The 25,037-nt window shown below is 36.1% G+C and overlaps 1 protein-coding gene across 1 annotated transcript; it reads right to left on the reverse strand.

The window, feature by feature from the left end:
- Positions 1-258: 258 nt before the first annotated feature.
- Positions 259-24,324, reverse strand: LOC141435736 (probable cytochrome P450 49a1). The gene is made up of 12 exons (XM_074098504.1): positions 24,215-24,324; positions 22,585-22,761; positions 8,038-8,203; positions 7,153-7,242; positions 6,914-7,030; positions 6,619-6,695; positions 5,879-6,074; positions 5,155-5,302; positions 4,457-4,620; positions 4,299-4,377; positions 3,152-3,355; positions 259-1,827 (listed from the first exon to the last, which is right to left on the reverse strand). The coding sequence occupies exons 1-12, from the start codon at positions 24,315-24,317 to the stop codon at positions 1,720-1,722; spliced, it is 1,629 nt and encodes a 542-aa protein (XP_073954605.1). The 5' UTR covers positions 24,318-24,324; the 3' UTR covers positions 259-1,719.
- Between the last annotated feature and the right edge of the window lie 713 nt (positions 24,325-25,037).

Raw genomic sequence — 25,037 nt, forward strand, 5'->3', positions numbered from 1 at the left:
ACATTTTACTTGCCCCGATAGCGTATCGGCGTCCGATACTGATATCGGATCGGATAATCTAAAAACGCTCTTAGGTCAAAAACTCCAGTGATTGGGTTAAATGAGGATTTAAAAAACAAACAACTGCACATCATTTACTTCTTTATTACATCATCATCATCCCAGCCTATTACACACAACACACACGCTACTGGGCACAGGCCTCCTCTCCGAATGCGAGTACATAAATCGAACAGGATCATTTAAATAACAAACTAGCTACATATTTAAGTACCTACATTCAATAAAGATAAGTAAGTAGGAAAATAGAATTATAATTTTATTAACTCTTCGCATGAATAATAATTAAATAGTGTGGAATAGCATGTATGGAAATAATGTGTAATGTATCTAACTAACCATGAATTGCAAACTTTTAATTCTACATATTTTCATTCTTACCTAAGAGCTATTGCCCCGGAGAGACAAATGACAGGAATCATAGTAAAATCCTAACAAGTAGGTACCCTTCTGGTAAAATAATCTATGCCAATCAAGCTGACTGACATGACTCCTATTTCCTAGAGATGTGCTACGCTACGTCGTTGCTATAGATGTGTTTGATATCGAACAATCATATTCATTGATCCACATAGAGTACTGGTGGAAACGGGTTCAACTAAGCTATATATTTTTGTCTATGGAAACATGCGTGCTATGGATAAGTGCGTCGTGAGCTGCGCATCTTCAAGAGCATCTTCCTCGAACGGCTACATAGCTTAGCATTATTGGAAACTGTCCCATAGTCTCGTAGCGTAGCTTTCACATCCTCGCAGCATAGCTGCATAGCACGTCTCTGGTTAGCCCTGTATTAGCTTGTTTTGTTCTTTTTTGATTGGAATTCGGAAATAAAAAACATTTTGTTATCTATTAATCTTTTAATATATAAAAATGAATCCCTATTCCCCTTGGTCACGGCATCAGGCGTGAACGGCTGGAACGATTTCGCTAATTCTTTTTTGTTGTGTTTGCTATTGTCAGGAGAAGGTTCTCATTAAAGAAGATTTAGAAAATTAAAAAAACTACACCGGGGGCGAAGCCGCGGGCACCGGCTAGTAGATAATAAAAATAAATAGGTATATTTAATTAAAGGTAAATAGGTATATTTTATTCTTAAGTTTCTAAAGTCTATAGGTATATGTTATATAAAGATTCCTAGAAGAATCTTATTAGTTCATCAGTTAGTTTGTTAGAAAACATTGGACACGTATTTTTTCTTCTGTGAATTAAACGTCGTGTTGACCTCGTGTTGACAGGTGTCCATGGGCGGCGGTGATTGCTTCCCATCAGGTGACCCGCAAGCTCGTTTTCCCCTCTTATATATAAAAAAAAATGATGAAGATATAGCCCAGGGTCGGTAAAAAAAATGGTGGCTCATTAAAAACTTTGAAATTTTGTAAATTGTAATTTTTGATTCTTCCGATCCAAAAGGTTGCCGACCCCTGGTATAGGCAGTTAAAATCACACCGTGCGACACTTTTTAGCTCATCGTGACGTCACCCCCACTCCCAAACTCTAGCGCGCTTCATCTTTGTAATTTTTTGTTTGATTGACAAAAGAAAAAATAGGCGTATCCAATATTTTATAATAATGTAACTGTCAGAAGGAATACAATAATATTTGTTTCCCGGGAAAGTACCAAATTAACAATTTATTGATATTAATCACGCGTACTTTAGGTTACCGATCGATGAGCTTGATACGTATGGGTCCGTTTGGGGTGTACATGGGATGCACGTGGTAATCCAAAGGTTCGTGGTGATACTCCATTTTGAAGGCTTGCACCATCTGTTGGTTAAATAATATAGAATGACATTAAAAAAAAAACGGAGTGATTAATTAATTAGTTACTTTCTTAAAGTTGCTTTTTGGGCAAAGATTCCCCTAAAGGCAAAATTGGCGTATATTACAGAACCATAAAAAGTACAAAAAACTGCGCCGTTTTCCTCTTAACATGGTGTGAAATGGACAAGTGAAGGAAAACGTGAGAAAATGGAAATAAAAAAAACTTTCAATGAAACTCTGAAAGTAGGCCACAAAGGGTTCTTTTACACGTCACTTTTATAAACTAACACCGCTTTCGAAAATACCATCATTTCCAAGAAGAATGCGCCGGAAGAAACTTGGCAAAAACATTTTTTTTTCAAACTAAGCTACCAAAAAAATTAAAATAGAAATATATGGATAAAAATTTAAAATTACATGGGTTATATGTCTAAATCAGTTTACATTTAAGAAAGACACGAAGGTGCTTTTTAGTTTCCAATCCGCACAAGGCCCGCGTGGAAGCTACATTCCAATCACTCTCATTTCAAAAGGAGGCCTTTGGCCAACAGCGGACATACAGCTGGTTTACATGATGCCAGTAAAATCCCGAGAACTCATGTTGATCATCAAGAGAAGAAAGGTTGCCTATCTAGGACATGTATTAAGGCATGAGCGCTATCATTTACTTCAGACAATAATGATGGGAAAAATTGAGGGGAAAAGACGCGTCGGAAGAAGAAAGAAACCGTGGCTCCGAAACATCAGAGAGTGGACCGGTATCGCCAGTGTGGAAGAACTGTTTTCTCTGGCGAGAGATAAGGAGAGATATGCGGAGCTGACAGCCAACCTCCAGTAGTGAAGAGGTACTGCAAGAAGAAGAAGAAGTAAAATCGTGCCAGTAGCAAGCATTACGGCACTCGATCGATCACTTGTAACTTGTTAGTACCGCGGGCCCGTAATGTAATACTACCTGGCAAGATTTGACTGGCATTGTTTGGGTGACACTCTTTACTGACCCGGATAATACCGTCACGAAAATACCGACCTTGTTTTTCGTGTACACGCCCATAGAAGCTCATATCAGTTTCTATGGGCGTGTATACGAAAAACAGGGCTGGTATTTCCGTGTCGGTATTATTCGGGCCGGGAAAGAGTGTCACCCCATTGTTTTACCACTGGTTTACCTACCTACCAGCATCATCATCAGCTTATTGCAGTCCACTGCTGGACCCAATAGCGCTTGCGTCCTGTCCTAGGCTGAACTACCAGCAGCATTTTGCTGATCGTCATTCCACCTAGCCGTAGGGCGTCCTACACTACATTTGTATGTGATGAGATGACTCACTTTGCAAATAACAGTATGTATTTCCAGTTCCGCGAACCGTCTTCCAAGGCACATGCGCCTGCCGAAGCCGAACGGCAATGATGCGAAAGCGTGGTGTTTCTGCAATGGCGACCGTTGGATCCAACGTTCAGGCCTGAACTCTGAGGCACCAGAGAAATACTCCTCGCTGTTGCCCATCACATAGTGCTGGAATATTACTTGTGTCTGGAATTAGAGTAAATGGACTTATAACTAATATATCTCGGGACTTAATTACGACTACAAGATTGAATTAGTACATTGTGTCTTAAGGGCGGTAAATAAGGAATTACGAACGAGAGTCTATTAGAAGCCCGAAGTCGAAGAAGGCTTTAATGAGTCGATGTTCGTAATTCTAGTAGCGCCCGTGCGACATACAATGTTTTTCATCACATTTGCGAGTAAAATTGTATATTTGTAAAAGAAAAACTAATATTTTTGAAAAATTGCCGATACCGCTGATTGCGCTGCAGGCGCTGCAGCACGCCATGCAGTAACAAACTCATTTACCGACCTTGGGCTTCATGACAAGAAAGTTAGTACGGGCAATGACTCATTTACCGACCACGGGTTTCATGACAAGCACATTAAGGTCGAGGGTTTTATTCGGGGGGTTGCAAGCAAGGTAGCCTGCATGCTACGACACTGTTTACGAGCAAGTGTGATGAAAAATGTTTTGCTATCATATTTTGTCATAAAAGTTCGTATTTATCTTGCTTTCTCAACTTATTGAAGTTCACTGAAGGTAATTGAGAGAAATAAACACTTACGAACTTACCCGACTAAATACGGTGAGCAAAAAAACATTATTCACAAAATAATTTGTATTTTGTAAGTAATATTTGAAACAGTTTATTTTCACATTTTTTATGGTAACATTCTCATTAAAAATAAAAACGTCACAATAAATTAAGGCGCGAAACTAATTGAACTTTTTAAATCCACAGATAAGTAGAAACTAAACGAGGTTTTGATATTCATGGTCTTTATAGTCTGTCTTATTCATAAAACAGTGCTAGAACGTAACTTTTGCGTCTCAGATTTTAATGAAGTAAAACGTCAAGCTGCAAATTTTGCACGAAAGACAGTTTCTTAAAGTAATAAAAGGATTAAAAATAAAACTACTTACACCTCTGGGAATGTTGTAACCACAGATAACAGTATCTCTAGTTAGCTGTCGCCCGTTACCAATTACTACGGGATACATTCTGAAAAATATTTTATTGTTTTTTTTTTAACATTTAACATGAAAATAATAATTCATAAAAATATATAATATATTCCTACCTTAATACTTCTTTTACACAGGCTTTAAGGTACGGCATTTGATTAATATCTCCTGGTTTCATTGGCCTTCCTTGTAAAACTTTCGATACCTCGGCGTAAATCTTTTCTTGAATATGCGGTCTTAAAGATAATTGATATAAAGTAGAGGCCACAGCATTTGATGTCTGAAAAGTTACATTTTCATATGTAAAATCAAGTAAATATCATGGGACGATTGGCACCAATTAATTGACCTAGTCCCAAGCTAACCTAAGCTTGTATTATGAGTACTAGGCAACGGATTAACATACTTAGGTATATAGGTAAATACACATATACCTACTCGTATTAAACGTCCAAGACCCGTGAACAAACATTCGTATTATTCATACAAACATATGCCAGACCGTGGATTGAACCTGGAACCTCAAGCTTAATAGTCAGGTTCTCTAACCACTTGACTATTAGGTCGCCAAACAACAAAATATCGTCAAATATCAAAGTCGCTTATGCTTGCAAAGTAAGATTGCTATTATTTATTTCAGGCTTTGATTTAAATTTTCGATTAATTTCTGCGTTTTTGATTCTTTATTATATTAATTATTTATTATCTAGCCTGGTCTAGTATCCCATTGCTGGGCAAAGGCCTCCGCATTCGGCTGACCTGTATAATTATAGACTACTGATCCTCTTAATAATTATATTAAAAAAGTAAGTACCGTGTCTATTCCCACAAGGAACATGTCCAGTGCAGCTACAGCTGCCACTCTAGTCCCGGCCGCAGCCACCAGGTCCTGCAGCAAAGATTTGTTCCCGGAACTCTTCTGTCCCTCCTCCAGTGCCCTCTCCACGTGACTCAGAGTTACACTGAATAATAACATGATACTTTTTCACTTGAGGTTTTTTAGTTACTTTCCAACATGATTATATAGGTTGCTGTGGAATCTAGCTATCTAATATGGAAGCAGTGAATCGTATTAACAAAAATCTAGATAAGTACCCTAATATGTAATGATGATTATTACACACATGTGCGTCTGATTGGTTTTCCTTCCTAAGGTTACTATACTTGTCTATGGATAGCGATGATCACTTGCAATCAGGTGAACTACACTTATATGCTTGTTACGTATAGCATATGTTTATTACTTTAGTACAAAAATGAAACAATTACAACGCTTTTGATAATCATGCATATCAACTAGTGCGTTGGTTACACATAATATTTAAATTCAATACCTACTCATACTCTTTTATTGGTAACTTAAAGCATTATCATTTTGTTAAATTAATTTTCACGTAATCTATCTAATCTACTCACAGGTACAGACAGACATATCACTACTTAGATAGGTACCATTATCGTCACCAAGTGCCAGTGGGTACAAAGAGCTTGCACCGTTCATGTTTATTTACGTGTCATGACTGTGATGATGATTCTACCTGAGGATTGTATCCAGTGCATTAACGTATTGCTTAAACATCCTGGTATTGTATATTCTCCACCAAGGCGCACGTAATTCCAACTCTCCCACGCACAGGAAGAAAGTATTTACAGCGTCAATTAAACGTTGGCTTTCAGATCCGGCGGATGCTTCGAAGCAGCCCAGTCGCGTGTCCAGTGCGATGAGACCAAGAGCTGAACAAAGAAGCATTTAAATCCAAACTATTTTACAGTTACCTGCATTAATATCTGCCACAGCGAAGCGTGCAAAAATATCTGACACGTGCTACCGGCTCTAGAAATAGAGTCGTATTAGATATTTATGCACGCTTTGCTGTGTCAGATATTGATGCTGGTGACTGTACACTTTAATATATAATTTATTGAATCAGGCGTTACTTTGCGGAAGTCCATATCAATTAACTAAAACAATTACTTTGCTCACCCTCGAACTTATGATAGCTACAGGACATGTTAATATCTGGTAGCATGGTGTAGTTGTGTTGCTCTGAAGATGAGCTCAGGTTGAGTTCGAAATGCGTCAGTGTAGTGTGGTGGTGGTGATAGATGGGTTTGTGTGATTTGTGTGTATTCTTAGTCTTAGGTGGAGGAACTGCATGAACATATCTTGCATAAACGTAGCTATCATAGGTCGCGAGCTTGCGGGTGAGCAAATTAATTGTTTTAGTTCATTAGTTTAATATATTTTAATGAATTTCAAAATATGAAAGACACTTACATTCTAAAGACCATTTGTGAACTTCATTTGTAAAGTCGTCAGGTGTCTCATAGTCTTCTTTTCTTATATCACGTAACCTGGAATGTTGATTGCAGTTTTGCACTCCTAGATCAAGAGTATATTGACTCAAAGAAATCCATCATTTTAATTTAGACCTTTAAGAAATTGAATGAAGTCTAAATCAAAATGGGGTATTATTTTGAGTTGATTTACTCTTGCTCTAGGGGTGTGGTTAGTTTGCATATTTATTACTCCAACTACTGATTACCTAAATGTAAAATATAATGCGTTTTACCTATTTATAAAAGAGTCTGCGACATCACTGACTGAGACTGTGTACTGGGCAGCAGCACTGGTGCTTAATGCTACTCTTGATACTTTCGTGCGGAATGCTGACCATGATTCACCATGTCTGAAAAAAGCGGCAAATATGAAAGTGTATTTAAAGTGTATGTAAAGTGTATTTTAGACAACCATACTGAAAAAACTGAATTAAAAAGTTATTACGGCTGCAAATATTGGTCGTTTACTTACACTGCAATAACTCCAGCACAATTGTCTTCAGCGCCAAAGAAATCCTTCCTTAAGACGTGTTTATAATAATTTAGTGACGGCATTGACGGCCTGCAAATAAATCATAAATTTTATTAAAAATCAATCGTGCATAATTCCAGTTACGTTCTGCGTCTTTTGTTTCATAATTATTTAATGGCGATTTTGCTATACATTTTTTGACAGGAGTAATGGCCAGTACCTTTTACTATTCATATTTTTTTTATATATTCTTTAAATAAAACTTTCCGCTTGTTGTTGTATGTTGGTAGACACGATTATTTATAATTACACAGCATAGAAAAAAATGTGGTACTTATGTGGTACCTAGTTTTCCTTTTTGAGTTAAGTACTCAAACATTTTACATGTTGCAGTTATAGGTTGAAGTATTACTATTTCTATTTTTATTATTATTATTCCAAAGAGTATAAGTACCTATGTACTTATTCTAATCCATGTCACGTCACGTCATGTAATGTCACGAATAAATGTTTTCTTTCTTTCTTTCTTTCTATCAGTGCTTGATTTTACTCACTAATAATTATTTAATTTTAATATAGTTGAATCAATTACCTATTTGGAAGAGAGAAAAAAAGTTTCGGAGCCAAACAAAATGACTATGCAACCAACAAGGACTTTGACATGGTCCTCGCTTACATCCCCCAACAATACAACGTTATCCTTACTTCCTTTACTAATATAGGTAATTGTAAAGTAAACTCTTTCTGTATATTGCCTCTCCATGCCTGAACAGCTAAATAGATTAAAATGATTTTTTTTTACCGGCCCTAGAAATAGAGTCACACATATATGCACGCTTTTTGTTTTGTCAGATATTGATACTGGTGACTGTACGGAATCCTTACCTATGAGGCGTCCCGTCTTCGGACCGGAACACCCGTTCCACCTCGCCAGCATCAAACACGAACAGCATGTCCGGTCTGCCGAGGAGGCCCGCCATTTTGACGCAGCGGCCATATTGTTCGCGGAGGGACAAGCAGACTTTATCGACGTGCTCCACTGAGTAATTTCCTGGAAGGAGATAATAAAAGTTAAACTCAAAAGAATAAAGACCACTGGAAATTAAGTCTAACAGTTTTGTCCCAAAAACTTTCAAAAACAATTGTTAAACATGTATTAAAATCTTTTATTAAATAAAAAAACAGCCAAGTGCAAAGTCGGACTCACGCACCGACACAATGATAAAGGCAATGACAAGTCAAACTGTCAAAAACTGGATCATCAGTGGTTGAGTTATTTCAATATCTCATTTAATATCAACGATCGAATAAATCAACTTTCAAATCGATCTTGGACCAGGTACGTATTTTATTCTGAGATTAGATACTTGTACGTAACTGAACAATGAGCTTTCTACAAACTAGTCGCTAATATATCATGTTATTCGTTATGTAGATAACATACGACATGCGCATAAAGTTGACCAAGAAAGTGGGTGAACGCCCTATCAAAAATTACTTTTCTGTGGTCTGTTTTGATTATAAATAAAGCCCTGGCTTTACACTACGTAGTTCGAAATTCAAACGTGGCTGTGCCGTCCCGCTCACGTTATTAATAGTAGAAAGAGAGGGACGTTAGTCCCTGATTAATATATAGTAAAGCACGAAGTAAATATTGAATAAATTAAATATAATTACAGTCAAAATCGTTTGTAATCACATTGAAGAGAAAGCAATATGTCCGCGCGCATGCGGATCGGGAACTTCACACATACCATTCAATTGCTTTGCAGGTTTGTGCAGTTGACGATGTTTTCCTGGACAGTAAAGCTCGTGGTAAATTTCAAATGTAATTTCGCACATGAACGTAAGATTATTGAAGCCCAGTAACCAAGCCATACATACCTCGTTCTACTTCCTTAATAGATAGACAATGTAAAAGACAGACTGTTAATACCTACAGTGGGTATCTATGGTCCTTTGTTCCATCCAGATAACCAAGTTAGATAACTGGTTTCATAACTGTTTTAACTAGGTGGAACGTTTCTTTGCTAAATAAATCAATCAGATCAGCTATAAAACAGTCGGCTTTACTTGCAATGTTTACGGCGAATAACGTTTGGCGACCTGTTTCATTTCAGCAACTTAGCTTTAATTCTTCGCAACTGCATTTAATTATTTGACTGAACGTGGAATTCATGTTGATAACCTATTTTAATTGGAGATTTCCCAATGATTATATTAATAAGTTAGATTTCATTAACGTTGCTAACTTAACCTTTAAAATGTTTTGGTTTTACACGATGGCTCTGAAACAAATCCTGAAATATTTACAGTTTTAGATTTTGCGAAATGAAACAGGTTGCCAAACGTTACGTTGCGAAAAGGCAGTACCCAAAAACGGTTACATGTGTCTAAATGTAACAGGATTTTATCTCGATCCCGTATGAATATTTTTTTTATCCTGAAAACCAACAGGTTAAATTAACTAATACAGGTGGATTACAAAACATGCAATAGCCTATGTGTTACTCCAAATATCCACTTATCTGCATATTTTTTATACTAATCCTTCCAGCCGTTTTTAGCATGAAAGAGAAAAAACATACTACACACATACTCAGAAACAATCGCATTTATTATTAGTATTTGCATATATAGCTTTAGGCTAATTCACCGTCTGTGGTAACTTATGGTAATTTTCCAGTTTGGACAGTTCAACGCTTCTAAAAGACAGTAATTTATTTTTGCTATAAATCTATTGAGCTAACGGATCTTCGTAATATGATGGACTAGCTTTTGCCCGCTGCTTCGCCCGCGTGGAATTCTGTTATCGCGCGCTCTGTTCCCTCGGGAACTGTGCATTTTTCAGGATAAAAAGTAGCATAAGTCACTCTCGCTCGGGCCCATAAACTATCTCTTTGCCAAAAATCACGTCGATCCGTCGCTCCGTTTCGACGTGAAAGACGGACAAAGATACAAACACACACACTTTCACATTTATAATATTAGTATGGATGTTACTGTAATGTTGACTACATTAACAACCGCATTAAGCTCGCGTAAACCATTAGATCTGGCAGTTGAATCGAAATTCCGAGATTTTACTAAATGCCAAGAAATTACATCGTGGATTTCGTTAACGCTCATAAACACCCGCGCCAAATTCTGGTCTCAAATCCTAGCGGTTGAAATTTACGGATTTTATTCCGATCCCGCCGGAATATCGGGATAAAAAGTAGCCTAAATGTAATTCCAGACGTTTAACTAACTAGATACCAAATTTTATCCAAATTCGTCCAGCAGTTTCAGCGTGAAAGAGTAACATAACATACACACGCAAATACTCCCAAGTTTCGCGTTTATTACAAGCTTTTTAGAAGCTTTTATTTAGTTTCACCTGTCCCGTTGTCTTGTCTGTCTGTCTGTAATCAAATCTTGCAAGTTAAATTCGACCAACTTTCATTGTTTGATTGACTTGAAATTTGGTATACTTATGTAAATTGCGTGACAGTATAATAATTTGGTAGTGCCATCCTGGTAGTCCGGCCAGGATCGTCTCCACAGGACGGAACTCTTGAACGGTTAATGGCATTGACTTGAAATTTGGTAGGTTCGTACCTATGTAAATGCGGCTTGAGTCTTTATTAATTAGATTTTATCATTACCGGTTTTAGAAACTTTAGACCTCAAGTAGGTATGAATAGAACTAATAAAAAGAGGAATAGAAATTACTCGCAAGCTAGAACACGAGGCGCTTTATGGTTAAAAAGCCAGTAGCTAGACGACTTAATCCTACTAATCCTACTAATATTATAAATGCGAAATATTGTGAGTGAGTGAGTGAGTATGTTTTTTACTCCTTCACGCTGAAACAGCTCGATAGATTTGGATGACATTTGGAGAAAGTTAGTTTATAACCTGGATTAAAACATAGGATACTTTTTATCCCGATATTCCCAAGGGATAAGGATAAAATCTTGAAATTTTAACCACTGGGTTTAGAGTTGAAATTTAGGACAGTTGTTCTTAACACAACCTTAATGAAGACCAGGATACATATTAATTTTAAATAGGTATATACATATATAAATAAAGCTCCTGGCTGAATTCGGCTACAGAGACTACTGTACCTATTGAACGAGACGGCTACCGGTTGCTCGCTCGTTTATAAATGTACCTTTAATGACTACAATATCCAACTTTGTTCTAAAACCATCCGCTGCCATCTTTTTCCACTACGTTGACGATGTCACTATTTTGTTTACGCATGTTTTTGAATAAAGTTGGCTATTATTTAAATATACTTTAAAAGTAAAACGTAAACTAATTTAAGAAATATTAAAATTTGAACTAAATACTACTACTACTAAGTTGACTAGTGTCTGACCCCGTATTTGTCGATCCGAAATGAACGACGGTAATACACGACCTGATAATTGAAACCTTTATCGCCATATTACGAGTTGGTATATGAAGATTTACACTATCGGGTCGCACATTTTTTCTCGTTCATTCCGGGATACGAAATACAGGTCGTACTTTAACCACACCTCTAGATTTGAACTCATGACCACCAGTTTACATGTCCAACGCAATAACTTTGACTAAGTAAGCTATCATTATCATTATCAACATACGGATCAACGATACTATAGGTAATGTAGCGTTTTATTTTCGATCAAATTAAATAAATCTTAGTTTCTTTACGTAAGTAGTCATTTTAAACGTAGGTCGACTGAACATCGGACATGTATGTTAGAAATTTTGTACATTTTGTTTTGTATAATTTTGATTTCCAGAGTTTTGTCTTTAAAATATTATTTGTATTGTATTGTAATTGTAACTCTATATTGTACATAGAACTTGATAAAGCATGTGAAAATTACAGTTAAAAAGAGAAAGAGGTGTACAAATATCGAGCATAGGTATACTCAGCGGCACAAAATTTGGCCCACTCTACATATAAAATTACCTTTTATTGCATACATTTGAAGGCTAGATTTTTTGCCGCTCAGTATATTTTGATTTTCAAAAATTATGCTATCAACCCGTCTTATCAATCCCAAGACCCGATCCCAAGTAAGCAACCATTTCACCACTTGCGCATGAAAGTGAGAGTGGCGCGCGCGCACGATCGTTATTAGCTGCAATGATCTCTGATTACGATAAACACAGGCCTGGGAAGATAGTTTCTCTTCATTACACAGGCTCGAATAACCGAGCTGCTATTGGCTTGCTAAATATTCTTGAGGCAATAGGTAGAAAAAAAATGAAACATTTTACTGCTCCTATACAGCGTGTATTTTTGATACTACCTCAGACTTCAAGGGTAGTTAGTGAAGGCTCTAATTATCACATTTTATTATGTTTTAGTAAAAAATTAGACTTATTATTTTCCTTATAAAATTAATTAGCACGCAATGTATCACTACGTGATACTACTTTGTTTTTGTTCAAAACGTCGCACTTGCTGACGTGACAGCTGTCACAGAACGCTTCTCTCTCGTATCCAAATTACATTGCTGCTCGAAAATATTTCTAAAATTAATTACGCTCTGATAGTTAATTCTAAATTAAAAAATTGTTTTGATATCGGTTCACAGCACTTAAATCTTCGTCTAGTTACAGTTTGAGGTAGTATCAAAAATACACGCTGTATAATCGGAACACATTGCAAACAATTTATAAGTAAATCAACATCGGCATCGTCAGTCGAAAGGTGTTTACTGACTGGACATAGGACTTCTCCTAAGAACGCTGCAATGACCCTGCCGCCTGCACCCATCGGGACTCCTGCGACCTTTCCCAGGTCATCAATCAAAGTCATAGACAAAATATCTTTATTCAATTTAGGCTATAACAAGCACTTATGAATGTAAAAAAAAATCTACCACCGGTCCGGAAAAACCTCTGTTGAGAAGAATCCGGCAACAAACTCAACGAGGTATATATTTTTAAACAGATTTACAATATTATTAAATGATATGTATACATCACAAGTATTTAACACAACTTTATTTTTAACACAGTGGGTTCGCTATTTGAAGGGATTCGCTAATGCGGATCGGAATTATTACCAAATATCCCTGTCCATGATATAATCATTAACTTTATAATACGCCTTAGATAATAATGTCTTCTTGACAGTAGATCTGAATTTTGTATCCGTTTCATTTGTCCAACCACCATGTGGGGGGGCATCCAGAACCTACCAATAAGTTTATAAGTAGGTAATCTTATTTAAAATAAAGCCAAATGAAACAATTAAACATTACCCGTCCCTATCGTACTTGAGCCAAACGGTCTCGTCTCATCACCCCAGCGACATTGTCCCGCTTTATGATCAACAAGATCTGCTGAACCAAGTAAGTACGCCCCGGAATAAGTAATAATTTTAACTTAATGTTTTGCAAAAAGGAGGGATTACAGCCACAGGCGTTTTTTAAAAAAAGTGCACATTTTCTTTCAAAATGTATGTATGTAATTTTTTCATACCAATTTTGTGAGTCAGTTTTGTGGCACCCCATACCGCGTGTATGAAAAAAACGTCGCAAAACTGACTTTTCGGTATTTTTTTTAACTATTAAATCGGAATCGATTGTGCTCTTCGTTCTGATTGGAAAAACCATATATTTTTCCAAATTTGAAAAAAAAGAACGGAGACACTTTTTTTTAAAACGCTCGCGTAATTTGATGCTGCGGCTGGTGGTTTTCAGTATAACCCTTCTTTTGTATGAAAGTAATATAAGTATTTAATGAAAATACACTTTTCAGAAGTTTTTTAATAGCGTTGATTCGGAAACCTATTTTTGCACAACTTCATTAAATTATTTCTGAGAAAGATTTTGTGATAGACTGACTCACTCACACATAAACGAAATGGTCCTGTAATAACGATTTGGTTATTTCTTTCGAGATACTTAACCTTAAAAATATCCCACCGACACGCAGCACTGGTGACACAAATGACATAGGTATTATGCGTTGAATGTGCGTCCAAGAAAGAGAAAATTGCTTTTAGATTGATTTTTAATGTTTAAGTCATGTCTTCGCAGCCATTTCCCAAGATTAGGACTGAAAAAAGAATATGGAAGTAAAACATTGTTTTTTTTTTATTTACTTAGGTACGGTTTTTTGACATAGTCTTTAAAAATGCATCATGGTCACCATATTATATACCAGTATTAATCATATTTTTCAAAGCCTGAATGGATATTAAGAATGAAACTAAGAGGAATTTCACCACTGTGAAGGATGTGTAACTTTATGTGACAAATATAATTTATCTGTTGAATAGAGCAAAAAAAATGACACACGTAACGGATTTTGATACATTTTTCACCATAATATTTGATATTTTTTAGGTACATAAGGAAGTTATAGTCAAAAAAAGCAATGAGCAAGCAAGTCGCTGAAAATAAAATATGTAACATACATGCATGCATGATAAAACTTAAGAGATACTTAAAAAAAGCTTTTTTTTATAGTGACACCTGTGCATAGCCAGGACTGGTCGCTAGTCTGTCACATAAAAAAAACAGGGGTACATTTTCGCAAAATTTTGTAGTGCCATGCTTTAAATATTATAACGAAATACTGTTATGTTATTTGAATACAAGTTCTCCATTGTATGCTAATAGGATTTCTTAAGAACTATCTATGACTAATGTCTTTTAAAAGTTCATATATAAAATGAAACCAGTAGGACAGGAGAGGAGGGTACAGTCAGTCACAGATGATCAGTGCGAATAACAATATCATTCAAGTAGGTTAATTTAATGGAATTCTAAACATTGCGGTTTATAAAAAATGCAGGTCACCTATTTATTTCTATTTACTTGAAGAGAAATTTGTCTTTTTTAAACGAAAATACAATTACACTATAGCATCCCCGACCAACATACTTGAACAACTTGATTGCTGTATAATAATGTCAGTTTTTACTTTGTAAAGTAAATAAGTACAACAACAGACATGATGTTTGTAGTAGCCATAGCGCTAAAGCAACCTGTATCGATGTGAACGGAGTGGTTTGAGTATAACCTGTATATACAACAGACTACGATACAGTTTTAATTTAAACAATGAGAGGTTCTTGACAGACAAAAAAAAACGGTAAGAGATTAAGGGGTTGTTTCACCACCCATTGATTATTTTTAACTGACGGATAAATGCGATCCCGTCTCCATCTATTCGAACAAAACAAGCAGAGACGGCATCACATTTATCGGTCAAATAAATTTAATCAATAGAATAGATAGTGAAACAGAGGGCAAATGATGCGTTTTAGTGTAGTATAATTGAGTATGCCTATGTATGTAACTATTTAAAAAAAAAATGCACTTATTCTGTTTTGCCAGAATACTCTCGAATATTGACGTAGGTAGTTTTAAAGGCATAAGAATTGAAAAATAAATTTTATGTAGACCAAAAATGCAATCGTTTTCAGAGATTATACGAGTACAAGTGTGTCAAAGTGTGTAAATTTACTTTGTGTTTGTTGTAACTTGACCACAACATTCTGGTAGATGTCATGTTACATTGCAATCCACATCATAAAAGTTTAACTATGTGACTCTTCTGACCTCACGCATATGATACATGTTGTTATGCTAATGCAACCACACCCCAACCTTAAAAGCTACAATATCTTTATGAGACCTACGCTTGATAGGTCAAAAACATCATAAATCCATGATATATGTGCCAACAACAGAGCTACCCAAAACTAACACAACGTTTAAGTTAGTGTTCTTAAGTCGTCTACATACACCGCTGCGGATGTACAAAAGGGACACAAATAGTAAACTAGTTGACTACGGAACCCTAAAAAAATCAGAGGGTCTTGTATTCGAACCCAGGCACGCAAATTTGAGTTTTCAAATTATTTTAAAATTACCATAACTTTAGTGAAGGAAATATTGTGATAAACCAGAATACACCTGCAAAGCAATTGAATGGTGCTTGCTGTATGAAGTTCTCAATCCGCTCTGAGCACATGTGGGAACTATAGCTTAAACTCTCTGAAATTAAGAAGATGGTGCCCAGCAGAGTGGTGTGTACATATAAGCCGGAGATGCTGTACTGTCCTGCCGTGTAAGTAATAAAAGACGAAGCAACGTATCTGTTACTCAATTTATGTTATGGGTGTTCAGGAGCGGCAGCGATTGCTTTCTATCAAGTGACCCGCTTGCTCGTTTTTCCCTCTCATATAAAAAAACAAGATGATAATCATTAGCCCATCCTAACTAATGTTAGCGAGAAGAATAAATTAAAAATGCAACAATATATTTAAGCGGGGTTAAGTGCGTACCTACCTACTGGGCGGGGTGAGGTATTGTTCCTTCAATGCACCCCTTTGCATGCCTTTATTTATAAATATATATATATATATATATATATATATTATATACTAGCTTTTGCCCGCGGCTTCGCCCGCGTGGAATTCGGTTACCGCGCGCTTTTTTCGGGATAAAAAGTAGCCAATGTCACTCTCGGGTCCATAAACTATAGGTATAAATGCTCTTAAATAAGTACTTTACGAGCAAAATTATCAGTAAAGTTGCTAAAAATGTTTATTTGAAAGGATTTTTTTTTCATCCGTCTCTATTTCTTTCATTTCATTAGTGAGTGTTATTATTGCCTAGTAGTATAATTTACTAATATAGACCGTAAATAATAAAAACAATAGGAAAATAAAAATACAAAATAAGTTAAAAGCTTCATTCTAACATTATAAAGCTGTAGTGTTCGTATTTTAATTAGGCCAGCTTTTCCAGTACATGCCACAAGACCCTTAAGTAGATTTTACTTTAGTTTAGGTTACTTTTGATTTGCTTGTAACTCCTACTATGTCGTATCTACCTGTCTGCTGCGATTACCTACTTACCAGCAGGTTACCCCCGTGCTCGTTTGTGTAACTAGATATGCTATAATAATTAAAAAACATTGTAGCTTAGCGATGAATAATACACTGATGGTACAGTCAAGTGCAAAAATATGTATCTATTCGAACCACTCAAAAATATGTTACCATTGCACGGCTTATTACGTCGGAATAAGAGTCTTTGGTGCATATTTTTGAAGGGTTAGATAAGCCCGTATTTTTGCACCCGACTGTACGTACACAACCTCGCAATAATTACTTGGTAATGTATGGAGGACCGGCACTGCCTGTCTTTAAAATTGTGCAACAACGACGTGCAGTATCCGTGAATGCAACTATTTAACTATTTAACTATGCACTTAATTACAGCATGTGCATATGCGTTGCAAGTGCAAGTAGTAAAACTGCACTGTAAAAAATTTACTCTTTACTCGAGCTAGAGCCATATTTTTGTGTATACATGAATTACTTTGAAAAAAGCCGTGGTGGCCTAGTGGTTTGACCTATCGCCTCTCAAGCAGAGGGTCGTGGGTTCGAACCCCGGCTCGCACCTCTGAGTTTTTCGAAATTCATGTGCGGAATTACATTTGAAACTTTGCGGTGAAGGAAAACATCGTGAGGAGACCTGCACAAACCTGCGATGCAATTCAATGGTGCGTGTGAAGTTCCCAATCCGCACTGGGCCCGCGTGGGAACTATGGCTCAAGCCCTCTTGTTCTGAGAGGAGGCCTGTGCCCAGCAGTGGGACGTATATAGGCTGGGATGATGGATGATGATGTATTACTTTTGTTAAACCTTATCCCTGTCAATCATAGGAGCATTAGTAAAATAGTTATAATAAATATGTAAACATAAAGGCAAATATGCAAAGGTACATTATAATGATCTTCATGGGCTTAACATCCATTTGGTACGCGTATAACGTTTTCAAAACTCTATAAAATATATGACCTTGATATAGACCTTTGCGTACACGCAGAAGGTCACTGGGTTCCCATTTATTTCCCCTTAATGTCTGTTATTTAAATACTCATTATTCAAATCCAGAAGTTTCAATTTAAATCCCAGAATTAATACTTCAAACGAGCGACACCGCGATGGAAATGTAGTATAATTATAACAGCTAGACTTAAATTTGCGGTACATCAAGGTCTCAGTGGAAAAACGCACATACTCTTACAGCTTTTGCAAAAAGTTTTTGTCCATATGTACAACCTTGAGGCAATCATTAAGTTGCAAAAGGTAAGCGGGTATTCGCATTGTATCTTAGTATAAACAACGCGGAAGCTTAACCTTAAATATAGCCAAGGTTGTCTGTAAGATTAAAAATGTATTCAGTTAAGATTTCTTCCACTTTTGACTATCTTTTTGAATGTCAATTAAAAATCACCAGCTTCGCAAACGGCGCTTCTCTATGGTTTAATCCAAATGGCTAACTTCTAATTGGAATATAAACGAGAATATGTTCATTTATTTGTTACACTGTTATATACAGCGTGTATTTTTGATACTACCTCAAACTTTAAGGGTAGTAAGTGAACGCCCTAATAAATATGTTTTTGTAAAAAAATGACTTATTATTTTCCTTACAAAATTAATTACACGCAATGTATCACTACGTGATACTACTTTGTTTTTATTCGAAACATCGCACTCGTTGACGTGACAGCTGTCACAGAACGCTTCTCTCTCGTATCATATTATTGTACGCATTACATTGCTGCTCGAAAAAAATTCAAAAATTAATTACGCTCCGTTAGTTAATTTGAAATTAATAATTTGCTTTGATATCGGTTCACAGCACTTAAATCTTCGTTTGGTTACAGTTTGAGGTAGTATCAAAAATACGCGCTGTATAAATAAATACATACAAACTTGATTATTTACATTACATAATATCTTAAACTAAGGTAAAATCATTACTAAAAGTAAAATAAAAGTAACTAATAATAATAACTAAACTATAACTAAAAAAAATTGTAAAAGTATCCCCCCGCGGCATGGACCCAAAGATGCTGGCGGCATTTCCTCGCTGTATAGCAATGCTGATACGTTGTGCGAGGAAGCTGCCAGCGCTTCTAGAGGACCCTATGATATCCAAAAGTCGTTTTGACATTTCTTTATAAAGGATTTTTGCGCTGGGCCCCCGCGGACCTAAGGTCTCAACCCCGAATGGGAATATAAACTGTGAGTAGGTATAACTAAAAAAAATACTTAGAAAAAAAATGAATACATTAAATAAAGAAGCAGGGCAGCTAAATAAAAGCTTGTAAAAGTGCAATAAATAGGTTCGAAAAGTTTTCGTTTAGACATTACCTTTAGAAACTCCAGGAAGACGAACGATTTATGCATTGCTGCAACTGTCTTTCTAAATTTTAAACCATGGACACCACAATAGGTTATTTTCGGATTTGTGTTAGTTTCTCGACATAAGTAACGACTGAACGCACATGAAGGCGCGTTGCGATATCGTTTTGCAAGATTGTGTTCTTCTAGAATTAAAGTAGTCATAATGGCACGTACCTATTTGTTTTACCGGTGCCGTCTCATGATGATGACGATGCTGATAATGATGGTGGACTTGTTAAAGTTCCTAAAATTCTGCGAATCGCAAATATTGTGGTGGGAGGCCCGTTGTTTTTACCCGACTGCAAGGAGTGGTATTGTATAACTTTTATTCAACTTCACCTCGTAATTTCGTATATTTATATTATGGTTGTTTAAATTACCTAAGTTAAATTCAATTCACCTCCAATGGTCGGGTGGCCTTGAAATTTCATATACATGAAGGTGGGATGATAATGCAAATACAGTCGATAAAATTACAATCAGCAAAATAAGGTTTTTAATAAAATAAAATAAAAATTGATCTAACATTTAAGGTCACTAGCATCAGCCCATATGCTAGACAGCTTGTCTACGATGTGTACCACGCTAGTAACTAAATATAATAAAAGTTTTTAAAAATATCAAAAATAGACATATCGAAACATGTTCCGCAAGTCGCAGTCAGATATCGGATAACCGACATTAACTAATACTGTCTCGCTTTCTTTAACATACTAGACCGCATTACCATTTTAAATGACATATTTTAGACAAGTTATACAAGATATCACCGTTGCTATCGATAAAAGTCTAGATTCTAGGAAAAATAGAAATTTTGTGCTTAAACACCAGATTGAGTAGAGACCGCGTAGTGACCACGCGGTTATAAAAAAAAAACACTTATGAAAGAGTTCGATGTCACATTACAATAAGTCCTATATATAAGACACTGGGCGGTAGGAGGTTAAGCGGATACTAGACTACCACGGATGTATCTTCTCATTGTCGATTGTAGGTATTTTTAGGGTTCCGGACCTCAAAAGGAAAAGACATAACTCTTATAGGATCACTTTGTTGTCCGTCTGTCTGTTTGTAAAGACCCTTTTTCTTTGGAAGGCGTGGAGGTATCAAGCTGAAATTCATATCAAATACTCAGGTCTAATGTCCCTTGGAGCTGTGAATAAAATTAAACTTCTAAGTCAACGCAATCAAAAGATACAGCCGTTTATACTGCAAATTTTCGAAACTCGCAAGGGAATCAAAACCTACATGGTACTTCCCGTGAACTCAGAATCATGAAATTTGATACGAAACAACGTCTATACCGTGCATACACAAAGTCGTTGCGTATACGTCTATACACAAAGGAAAAATTGCGAAAAGTATAAATTTTTAGTTACATCATATAATAAGAATATTTGTACGGAACCCTCGGTTCGTGACTCCGACTCGCACTTGGCCGGTTTTTTTGTTTACATTAAAGAGTTTACATACATACACCTTGTAAATATAAGTATATTACATACTCCTACGAGTATGATTAAAGTCGTCATTACAGCATCTGAAGTGATTTAAGTAATTGTAACCTTGGCCTCATTTCGTTTTTCGTAACGACTCTTTGAATTGGTACGTACGTGGTCGTCAAGTGTCATCAACGTAGAATAACAATGCGGCGAGATTTATATGGCGACTGATTGATGATTAGTGTTGTAACATGTTAGTACAGTCGTGACTTGAGGAACCCTTTCAAAATGACATCGGCATCAGCTGACAATTAACACCATCATGGAATAAAGAAATAAATACTCGTAGGAACATTTTTTTTTTTTTAAAAAAACCTTTGGGTATTTTCTGGTTAAAAATAAATATTCTATTTAGTTCGTCAGTTACTTAATCAAACAAAATGTGACAAAGATGAAGCGTGTCAAAGTTCGTAAGTCGCCCTGTGATGTCACGCAACTCACACTCAGCACGTCACGCGGAACTGCAAGTGGCTATATTTTTATATTTTTGACAATAGAAATAAACTAACCTAACCAACAAAAAGTTGGAAAAACCCCGACTTTGTAATTTCAAAGTTCAATATCTCGAAAACGGCTGAAGCTATATTGATAAAACACGTCTAAGAACCAATGCTTTCAATAAAAAAAACCGCGTAAAAATCGGTCCACCCATTTAAGAGCTACGGTTGCACAGACAGATAGACAAACAGACACACATAGCGGTCAAACTTATAACACCCCTCTTTTTGCGTGGGGGTTAAAAATACGTCCCCAATATTTTCTGATATACTTATTTGAACATTAAAGGACTCTAACTCTAGCCTATTTACACCAATTGACCCAGACCAAAACTAAGCAAAACTTATACGATGGGTATGTATAATGGATATACGAGAATGTACTTGCTTATACCGGGTGGAAAGTTGAGATGCGGCAGCAAGGGCAGCTACAAGGGATCTTGCTGCTACGCGAAAATGCTCTTAGGAGACCTTTACTAACTTTTTGAGTGATGACAATTGACATTCACAGATTTTTATAAAATGTACAGTCAGCGAAAAAATCGTCAGATTTGACTTTTTTTTAATGCCAAGCGGTCCCATTTCTATAAAGGATTAAAACACTCTTTGAGACCAACTGAGGTTAGAGTACTAGAACACCACAATCAAAAAAACTCTTCCATATAAGGTAAAAGTTAGTAAGGTCTCCTAAGCATCGTAGCAAAAGAATGTAAAGCTGCTTGCTGCCATCTCAACTTTCCATCCTTCGCTAAACTAATCATCAGCCGGCTCTACACCTAAATACTGAACAAAGGGCCTCTCCTAACGCCCGCCACTATTAACGACAACTCGCCACTTGCATTCCCGGTGCTCACCTCTCACCTCTCGCAATAAATGTAAATAATAATAATAAAATATAATAATAATCTTGTCGTGACTTACAGTCGTGTTTTGAAATAATTTCTTTTTAGCGATGCGGCTTACCACATTCAACTTTTCCACGTTCCTTCGTTCGTTCAACTAACCGAGAAATTGTAGCCAAGTGCCATTCGGACTCCCACGCGAGATTTCCGTACAAATGGTTGGTATCTAGAAATATCCAGTGTTAGCAGAGCCATGCTTAGGAGCAGCAAAGCAAGTACCTTGCCCTTGGATACATGTTGGGACGGATACGCGATGATTTTTTAAGTTTACTGCACTTCGTGATAATAAATGTAATTCTTTCTTTCTTACTTACCAATAAAAGGAGCAAATCGCCAGGTATTCCCAAGAAGTGGTAGCGGCTTCGGGCCTGGAACTTCTTCCCAGGGCCTGATGGAAGAAGGGGTAACAGTCTCAAAGACTGAGGGGTCGAGGGCGGCGTGCGTGGAGCGGGCGCGGCTGCCGTGGACCGGGCACGTCGGGAGTTTGGCATCTGTAACAAGAAGTATGGCTATAGAACTTCTCGTCCCATCTCATCAAAACATGATCTTTCCGTTTGTTTGTTTATAGAAAATTGAGCTTAAATGCATTCTTAAGTAAAAAAACTTGGCGAAAAATAATTTAAGAAAATCCATCATTTACCTAGTTTACATTTTTAGGGTTCGTCACATCAAAGGGAATCATTTTGTTTATTTTTCGTTCGTCCGTCTCAAATACTCAAAAACGCTTGTCAAACAAGAACGTACTCAAACATTATCCAATGATATCAACAAAGATTTGAATGTAGGCATAAAGTTGAACTAAAATTAGATGATATGAAAACACACCACATTTTTCGAACATTATTTCGAGTATCAGGACCATAAAAACCGACTCTTTGCGCGAGCTAACTTTAAATTCCTTATTTTTATGTTTACTCATAAGCCTACAACATCATTGAATTAACACAGAAATGATAATGAAAACAAAGTGGACCTGGATGTCGTTATTTGAACATTGTTCATGTTCGTCTTAATTTTATAGACAAACTTTGCTATTGTTTTCCGCTCCGTTTTTTCGCGTTTCGTGCATGACACACGTATTTCTTCTGGTGACGAAGGTCAAGACAAATTTTAATACATATAACGGCACGGAAATGATTATATTATGTTACTTCAAAATTAAATAACTCATTCCTTCCGCCCGCTTTTGGATATCTCTACAAAATTTCAGAAACTCGTTGATACTAAAATATCTTTGCGCCAGGAACGATTCGAGGCGGTCTTTTTTTATAATATAAAAATATTAAATTAAGTTAGTTATTATTTAGTAGTATTTAGCTATGATTGTATTTTCTATAAGTTTATATTCTTCTGTGTTAGTGAATAACTATCTTCTTTCATTAAAATGTGTCTTTGTGAATTAAAGTTAAAAATACGTTAAAATTAGATATTAAAATCGCAGTATTTCATCATATTTAGAACAGCACCGAAATCAAACTATGGCAAGGATTTTGAATTTTTTAAAGGGTTTTCCGAAATTTGTTTATAATTTTTTTAGATTGTTAGCAATTTTACGGGCAAATTGATAAAAGTTTTTAAGTAGGTACAAAGAATGTCTAGTGAAATGAAAAACGAGTTGTCTTTTTCATCTGATTTTGTTATTTCACTAAACAGGTTTAGGTTTTGGATCAAATGACTATTTTTTTCTAGGGATATGAATGAATGAATTCCCCGTTTTAACATCCATGCGTGATTTTGATCATAGAGATTTGTTAATTTCTGATTTTTTGTAATTTCCCTGCCACATATATAGATATTATTATATATTCATACGTTTAACGTCCGTAGGTACACAACAGCACGCATAACAATAATAAGTAAGTAATAATTCTATTCTCATAAACTGTAGATGAATATTGCTAATAATATGATGGGAATATAGCGGTGAGACCATTTATTACTTACTATCCAAAGGTCCTTCAGAAGCCTGATGGCACCTCGTGCTGGTGGTGACCTGCCGGCAGTAGGTCTTGATGGGCCACTGAACCACGCGAATCTGACTCCTCATCGTTGTTCTACCTTAACATAAAAGACATCCATGGGGTCCATCCATAACGACTCATAATTGATAAAAGTCATCATGTTTTGTTTGTAATAATAACTCATTTTTCTCTGAATATATCCATTGTTTAAAATTGTTATAAAACAAACCTAACCTAACCTAAAAACATTTACAGGACAGCATTTCAAAATTTCGGAAAAATGTACGATAAAATATGAACAAAAATTATGACTAATAAAATTATGCGACTAGTCCCATACCATGGACGTCCATTCAAGTAAATAGGTATTCTATAGAATACCTTCATAGTAACATTGTAACATCAGATTGACTGGCAGAGATCCCTTCAGGGATAAGTCCACCTTTGTACTTAACACTTTATTTCTTTTGTAACTTTTTTGTACTTACTCTTTACTCTTACGTTTTTACTCTTTATTGAGTATAAACAAACAAAAAATTAGAAAACACTTGCGAAGTTTTCCTTTCGTTGTTATTATAAGCGAAGTAGGTAAAGTGTGAAATGAAATTGAAATATGTTATTTTTCGTCACACATTCTGACGAACTGGGGTACAAAAACACGGCCTGTGAAAATTTATATAATTGTACAGATGAGTTCACCTTTGTACCTAACATTTGTTTCTCTTGATGTTAATTTCATGTGTTTTATATACAATAAAGGGTTATACATACATACAATTCCCGATACGCTTGAGCTCTAAATTAGA

This window comes from Choristoneura fumiferana, chromosome 15 (assembly GCF_025370935.1).
Source record: "Choristoneura fumiferana chromosome 15, NRCan_CFum_1, whole genome shotgun sequence".
Taxonomy (NCBI): Eukaryota; Metazoa; Arthropoda; class Insecta; order Lepidoptera; family Tortricidae; genus Choristoneura; species Choristoneura fumiferana.

Excerpts from the sequence above, each read along its gene's own strand:
- LOC141435736 (XM_074098504.1), bottom strand. The coding sequence starts at position 24,317 with ATGAGGAGTCAGATTCGCGTGGTTCAGTGGCCCATCAAGACCTACTGC. Across the intron at positions 6,696-6,913 it reads GCAGACTCTTTTATAAATAG|GTTACGTGATATAAGAAAAG; the intron begins GTAAAACGCATT and ends TCAACATTCCAG. Across the intron at positions 1,828-3,151 it reads TACATACTGTTATTTGCAAA|ATGGTGCAAGCCTTCAAAAT; the intron begins GTGAGTCATCTC and ends TTTAACCAACAG.